The 7,995-nt window shown below is 46.4% G+C and overlaps 1 protein-coding gene across 7 annotated transcripts in view; it reads right to left on the bottom strand.

Moving 5' to 3' along the window:
* Window positions 1–7,995, bottom strand: part of LOC122545653 (5-aminolevulinate synthase, erythroid-specific, mitochondrial-like) — a 74,930-nt gene that overhangs the window by 21,815 nt on the left and 45,120 nt on the right. For all 7 annotated transcript variants that reach the window (XM_043684621.1, XM_043684617.1, XM_043684610.1 and 4 more), the window contains one exon: window positions 3,351–3,530. In XM_043684621.1, the coding sequence (XP_043540556.1) occupies window positions 3,351–3,530 (180 nt within the window). The remainder of the gene's footprint in view (window positions 1–3,350; window positions 3,531–7,995) is intronic.

The raw sequence follows: 7,995 nt of genomic DNA, 5'->3' as shown, positions 1-7,995 counted from the left end.
GGGGGGGGGGGGGGGGGCCTTGTTGGACAGGCTTTGGGGGAGCGGACCTAACAGAAAACTCCGAGCCCCAGAGGAAAGGCATTGAATGAATTAACCGAATAATCAGTTATCCGAACGAAGTAGCGCCCGCCCATCCCGTTCGGATAACTGAGGTTCCTCAACAAAGGTAGGCCTGTGTATGGTACAGGCCGACCTTTTACACGGCAGGTTTCGGCCCCTAGTGACGCCCAGTGCACTTTTGAAGACATCACCTCTCAATGTTTATCGAATGTCGATGGTTCCACAACCTCATTTAAATTCGAAGCAGGGGGTTCCCCCAGATCCCCCCCTGCCTGGTGACAGTATTCTTAGACGGCCAAAATTGCCTACCCTGCTTACGAGATCTTGAGCTCAAATTGATGGCTGCACTTCCACGTGTCGCTGCATTTATTGCATTTTAGGGCATACTAAATGACGGTGAAATGCCTTGGGATGTGGCGAAAATATGAATATTTCCCCTTTCGGATTGAGTCGGATGCTTGAGGGCCGGCTATACGCTTCATAAGGCAGATCTCCAACCTAACCAGACAAATCAGAAACCCGGTACAATTTCCTAACCAGCATAACGGTGAGCAACACGCCAAAGTCACCAGATTTTGCCGTCACTGAACATGGTATTTTCCCTCAGGATCCATAATATTTTTGCCGCCAGACTGACATCTTAAAGGTGAAAGTTGATTCTAACATGTAGGTGTTGCTTGTTGGTGAGGGTGCTTTTTGGGTGTATTTGTCTTTCTGCACAATGTTACAGCTGAACCTGGAAGAGTATTTTGATAAGCATGTCCCACTGTTCCACGTGGCATCCCAAAAAGTACTACTGGGGCGACACGATGGCTCAGTGGCTAGCACTGCTGCCTCACAGCGCCAGGGACCCGGGTTCGATTCCCGTGTGGCGTTTGCACATTCTCCCCGTGTCTGCGTGGGTTTCCTCCGGGTGCTCCGGTTTCCTCCCACTGTCCAAAGATGTGCAGGTCAGGGTGGATTGGCCGTGCTTAAATTGCCCATAGTGTTAGGTGGCATTAGTCAGGTGTAAATGTAGAGAAATGAGTCTGGGTGGGTTGCTCTTTGGAGGGGTTGGTGTGGACTGGTTGGGCCGAAGGGCCTGTTTCCACACTGTAGGGAATCTAATCTAAACAACTTCAACGATACTCTGTATTTGTCTTTCTACAGAATGTTACAGCTTAACCTGGAAGAGTATTTTGATAAGCATGTCCCATTGTTCCACATGGCATCCCAAAAAGTACTACTGCTAAACAACTTAAACTTGAAAACCTGAAATTATGCACACACACGTTCACAATTAAGACAGATAAACAACAAACAGTATGATGGATACTGCAGTTTGACGAAGAATATAGACAAAATAAACAAAATTCCAAAGATCCCAAGTCCATATTAGATTATGTGTTGCTGGAAAAGCGCAGCAGGTCAGGCAGCATCCAGGGAACAGGAGAATCGACGTTTCGGGCATAAGCCCTTCTTCAGGAATGAGGAAGGGCTTATGCCCCGAAACGTCGATTCTCCTGTTCCCTGGATGCTGCCTGACCTGCTGCGTTTTTCCAGCAACACATTTTCAGCTCTGCTCTCCAGCATCTGCAGGCCTCACTTTCTCCCCATATTAGATTATCCCACACAAACTGTTTAAAAAGATTTTAGCACTGGTAATAGTGCTACTGTCTGCAAGAGGATAGTCTGAACTCAGTTAGGTAGCCGGTCGAGTAGACCTAGGTCTCTTTTCGCATTGGAGTTCTTTCTTGTAAGCTTTCTTGGTTTTTTTTGTCTTTTCCCACTTAGAGAAAGAGAGGAAGAGATAAATGGTTTACGTCTGGAGGCTGTGGGTGCATCTCTGCTGCCACAGTGCTTACATGTTTTAATACTCTGCAGATCAATGAATCAAAGGGCTGCCGTCCTGGCAACATTTCCTTAACTCAAGAGACTTTCAGTTCCGCACAGACTCAAACTCTCACCCTCGCTTCTCCGAAAAGCAACATTTCCCAGCTCAGAGACACACAGCTGTCGATTTTCAAATTTTACAAAGTCTCCTGCTATTTCGGCTATATAGCAGCCGACTTGTGTTCCGGTTTATAGTGCGAAATAAAATATGTGGTTTCTTACGGGAAGCTGCTGGAGTTCAGTGCTGACATTGACAATCCAGTCAGTCTCTTCAGTGAATGATGTGGAGATGTTGGAGTTGGACTGGGGTGGACAAGGTCAAAAGTCACATGACACCAGGTTATAGTCCAACAGGTTTATCTGAAACCACAAGCTTTTGGAGCACTGTTCCTTCATCAGGTGAAAAGCTTGTGGCTTCAGATATAAACCTACCGGACTATAACCTGGTGCCATGTGACTTTGACACAGTGAATGGTTGTGATACCACTGGGAATAGACCCTTTAGTCTGTGTGGGTGGTAGCCATCTTGGATGGCCACAGTCACTAACTGATTAGATTAGATTCCCTACAGCGTGGAAACAGACCCTTCGGCCCAACAAGTCCACACCAACCCTCCGAACAGCGACCCACCCCAGACTCGCTTCCCTCTGACTAATGTACCTAACACTATGGGGCAATTTAGCATGGCCAATTCACCTTGACCTGCACAACTTTGGACTGTGGGAGGAAACCGGAGCACCCGGAGGAAACCCACAGGGGGGAGAATGTGCAAACTGCGCACAGTCGTCCGAGGCAGGAATCGAACCCGGGTCTCCGGGCGCTGGTGCTAACCACCGAGCCACCGTGCTGCCCTACTTGGGCTGACTCTCAAAAGACCACTGTACGGAGCAAACTGCCACATCTTTCCTGGTATGTCCTCAGGCAGTTGAGGGTCGTCTGCATTTTCCATGGAAGGTTAAAATCTGGGACTTCACTAGGGATTGGTACTGATAAGTATTCAGTGGTCATTTTGTAGCATTTGATTTGTGACGTGCAGAGAAATGAGCTACAGTCCTTCAGAAACCACAGAGCGAAAGTCTGTTTGTCCACGTTTGCTAAGGTTAGCATACCTTACCTTAAATTACTCATACCATATCCAAAAGTATTATTCTCTGAAAGCAACACAATGAACAGTTACTGCATATGTCACTACTCGACACTGACACTGGCCTATGCCATTAGAGTGGCGCTGGAAAAGCGCAGCACAGCATCCGAGGAGCAGGAAAATCGACGTTTCGAGCAAAAGCCCTTCATCAGGAATAGAGGCAGGGTGCCCGCAGAGTGGAGAGATAAATGAGAGGCGGGGGGGGGTGTGGGGGAAGAAAGTCGCATAGAGTACAATAGGTGAGTGGGGGAGGGGATGGATCCTGATTTCTTACCATCCATCGAATGTACTGTTTCAAATGCGACGATCTTGGGAGTCTTTGGGTCTGACATCTTCAGGAGCTGTTCCAGATGTTCGACATCATTGTGCCGGAAGACAAACTTTGGAACTCCACTGTTCCTGATCCCTTGAATCATAGAAGCATGGTTCCCAGCATCTGAGTAGATTTCACAGCCTGCGGGATTCAAAGAGTTTCATAGCCATTTGTTTCTAAATCGAGTCCTAGCATGGTAAAAGGCCGGCTGGCTCATGTTCCTGCATATTTGTCATCAAGAACGTACCCATTGTAGCCCCATTTTCCAGGTGCATAGCTTTGTATGTTATGGTATCTCACATGATCTTTATCCGATGGGCCAATGGGCTGAGAAGTGGCAGATGGAGTTTAATTCAGATAAATGCGAGGGGCTGCATTTTGGGAAAGCAAATCTTAGCAGGACTCATCCACTTAATGGGAAGGTCCTGGGGAGTGTTGCTGAACAAAGAGACCTTGGAGTGCAGGTTCATAGCTCCTTGAAAGTGGAGTCGCAGGTAGATAGGATAGTGAAGGAGGCGTTTGGTATGCTTTCCTTTATTGGTCAGAGTATTGAGTACAGGAGTTGGGAGGTCATGTTGCGGCTGTATTGGTGAGGCCACTGTTGGAATATTGCGTGCAATTCTGGTCTCCTTCCTATCGGGAAAGAAGTTGTGAAACTTGAAAAGATTTACAAGGATGTTGCCGGGGTTGGTGGATTTGAGCTACAGGGAGAGGCTGAACAGGCTGGGGCTGTTTTCCCTGGAGCGTCGGAGGCTGAGGGGTGACCTTATAGATGTTTGCAAAATCATGAGAAGCATGGATAGGGTAAATAGACAAAGTCTTTTCCCTGGGGTGGGGGAGTCCAGAACTAGAGGGGCGTAGGTTTAGGGTGAGAGGGGAAAGATATAAAAGAGACCTAAGGGGCAACTTTTTCACGCAGAGAGTGGTACGTATATGGAACGAGCTGCCAGAGGAAGTGGTGGAGGCTGGTACAGTTGCAACATTTAAAAGGCATCTGGATGGGTATATGTACATGCACTTCCAAGCACATTTGATACAGTGCAACATAACAGACTTGTGCGAAAAGTTAAAAGACCACGAGAACTAGTCAACCAACGAGGCGTTCACGGCTGATCTCATCTCCACCTCAACCCGACCTTTCTGCCCTCTCCTTATAACCCTTCAGCCCATTACCACTTAAAAAACCTGTCTATCTCCTTCTTAAATTTATTGACTGTCCCAGCAGCCATTGAACTCTGAATCCCACAGATGCACAAATCTTTGAGAGCAGCAATTTCTCCTCGACTCGGACTTAAAGCTGCTACTGTTAGCCTAAAACTACGACCTCTCAGTCTGGATTATCCGGCAAGAGGAAATACCCTTTCCGAGGCACAGTCTACCAATCCTCTTTTGCATCTTAAATGCCTCAGTTAAATCTCCTGTCATTTTTCTAAATTCCAGAGAGTAAAGGCATAAGCTGCTCAACTGATCTGCATGACACAAAGTCCACCCAGTGAACCTTCCTCTGAGCTGCCCCCCGTACCATGGCACCCTTTCTTAAGTACGGGCACCAAAACTGGATGCAATACTCCAAGTGCTGACTCACTAACGTCTTGTGCAGTTGCAACAACCGAACCCCACACTGAGTTAAACTCCATTTGGGAGAAAGTGAGGACTGCAGATGCTGGAGATCAGAGCTTGAAAGTGCAGCAGGGTCAGGCAGCATCCGAGGAGCAGGAGAATCGACGTTTCGGGCTTTTCCAGCAACACATTTTTAAGCTTTAAACTCCCTTTGCCAACTTTTGGTCCATTCACCTAACTATCCATAAGGACATTTCTTACGTCATTCTTACAACCTACTTTCCCACCTTTTGAGTGACATCTGAAAATTTGGATATATTACCTGCTATCCCTGCTTCCAGGTCATTAATATAGATTGTAAATAGTTGCGGCTGAGGACTGAATCCTGTGTATCCCTTTAGGATGTAGGTTTGCTCGCTGAGCTGTAGGTTTGATATCCAGACCTTTCATTACCTGGCTAGGTAACATCATCAGTGGCGACCTCCAAGTGAAGCGAAGCTGCTGTCTCCTGCTTTCTATTTATATCTTTCTCCTGGATGGGGTTCCTGGGGTTTGTGGTGATGTCATTTCCTGTTCGTTTTCTGAGGGGGTTGACAGATGGCATCTAGATCTATGTGTTTGTTTATGGCGTTGTGGTTGGAGTGCCAGGCCTCTAGGAATTCTCTAGGTAGAGGCTGGTACAATTGCAACATTTAAGAGGCATTTGGATGGGTATATGAATAGGGAGGGTTTGGAGGGATATGGGCCGGGTGCTGGCAGGTGGGACTAGATTGGGTTGGGATATCTGGGTCAGCATGGATGGGTTGGACCGAAGGGTCTGTTTCCGTGCCGAACATCTCTATGACTCTGTGACTTTATGTAACAAACAAAGTGGATAATGAGGATCCCGTGGATGTAATACAAGTTAGTCAAACACAACTTCCCCTTCAGTAACCTCTTCCGAAACAACCCATTTCTATGTGACTCCTAATTCCATCTCAAATCCTAGTTTCTAGAAGATTCCCCACTACTGACGTTAGATTAACTGGTGTGCAAAGACTTTGCTTATCCTTACAATCATTTGTGAAGGCTGGTAAAATTGTGTCTGCAATTCTCTGGTCCTCTGGCTCTTCCTGAGTTGCGGGAAGACTGAAAGATTATGGCGTTTGCCCTTGGGTCAGGAAGGAAGAGGAAGAGATAATAGCCAGCGAGAGTAAGTGCTGTCAGAGAGTCTTAATTCCCTATTTGATTGACCTGTCACACCTAGTTTTTGAATAACACCTGAGAAATATTTAGATGATCATAGAGTCATAGAGATGTACAGCATGGAAACAGGCCCTTCGGTCCAACCTGTCCATACCGACCAGATAACCCAACCCAATCTAGTCCCACCTGTCAGCACCCTCCAAACCCTTCCTATTCATATACCCATCCAAATTCCTCTTAAATGTTGCAATTGTACTAGTCTCCACCACAAGCCCATTCCACACACACACCACCCTCTGCATGAAAAAGTTGCCCCTCAGGTCTCTTTTATATTTTTCCTTTCTCACCCTAAACTTATGTTCTCTAGTTCTGGACTCTCCCACCCCAGGGAAAAGACATTGTCTATTTACCCAATCCATGCCCCTCATGATTTTATAAATCTCTATAAGGTCACCCCTCAGCTCCAGGGAAAACAGCCCTAGCCCGTTCAACCTCTCCCTAGATCCTCCAACCCTGGCAACGTCCTTGTAAATCTTTTCTGAACCCTTTCACAGCAGCCTTCTTCACTATTCTATCTATCTGTGACTCCACTTTCAAGGAGCTATGAACCTGCACTCCAAGGTCTCTTTGTTCAGCAACACTCCCTGGGACCTTACCATTAAGTGTATAAGTCCTGCTAAGATTTGCTTTCCAAAAATGCAGTGCCTCGCATTTATCTGAATTAAACTCCATCTGCCACTTCTCAGCCCATTGGCTCATCTGGTCCAGATCCCGATGTAATCCGAGGTCACCTTCTTGGTGTCATCTGCAAACTTACTGACTGTACCTCTTAAATTCACATCCAAATCATTTATATAAATGACAAAAAGTAGAGGACCCAGCACCGATCCTTGTGGCACTCCACTGGTCACAGGCCTCCAGTCTGAAAAACAACCCTCCACTACCACCCTCTGTCTTCTACCTTTGAGCCAGTTCTGTATCCAAAAGGCTAGTTCTCCTTGTATTCCATAAGATCAAACCTTGCTAACCAGTCTCCCATGGGGACCATGTTGGAAGCCTTACTGAACTCCATATAGATCACGTCTACCACTCTGCCCTCATGAATCCCCTTCGTTACTTCTTCAAAAAACTCAATCAAGTTTGTGAGACATGATTTCCCATGCACAAAGCCGTGTTGACTATCCCTAATCAGTCCTTGCATTTCAAAATACATGTACATCCTGTCCCTCAGGAATCCCTCCAACAACTTTCCCACCACCAAGGTCAGGCTCACTGGTCTATATTTCCCTGGCTTGTCCTTACCACCCTTCTTAAACAGTGGCACCACGTTTGCCAATCTCCAGTCTTCTGGCACCTCACCTGTGACTATCGATGATACAAATATCTCAGCAAGAGGCACAGGAATCACTTCCCTAGCTTCCCACAGAGTTCTAGGATACACCTGATCAAGTCCTCAGGATTTGTTCACCTTTATGCATTTCAAAACATCCAGCATTTCTCCACTGTAATATGGACATTTTTCAAGATGTCACCATCTATTTCCCTACAGTCAATATCTTCCATATCCTTTTCCACAGTAAACACTGATGCAACATACTCATTTAGTATCTCCCCCATCTCCTATGGCTCCACACAAAGGCCGACTTACTGATCTTTGAGGGGCCCTATTCTCTCCCTAGTTACCCTTTTGTCCTTAACGTATTTGTAAAAACCCTTTGAATTCTATTTGCCAAAGCTATCCCATGTCCCCTTTTTGCCCTCCTGATTTCCCTCTTAAGTATACTCCCACTTCCTTTATACTCTTCTAAGGATTCACTCGATCTATCCTGTCTGTACCTGACATATGCTTCCTTCTCTTTCT

The sequence above is a fragment of the Chiloscyllium plagiosum genome, chromosome 3 (genome assembly GCF_004010195.1).
Source record: "Chiloscyllium plagiosum isolate BGI_BamShark_2017 chromosome 3, ASM401019v2, whole genome shotgun sequence".
Lineage (NCBI taxonomy): Eukaryota > Metazoa > Chordata > Chondrichthyes > Orectolobiformes > Hemiscylliidae > Chiloscyllium > Chiloscyllium plagiosum.
This window is presented reverse-complemented; position numbering and strand designations above follow the sequence as displayed.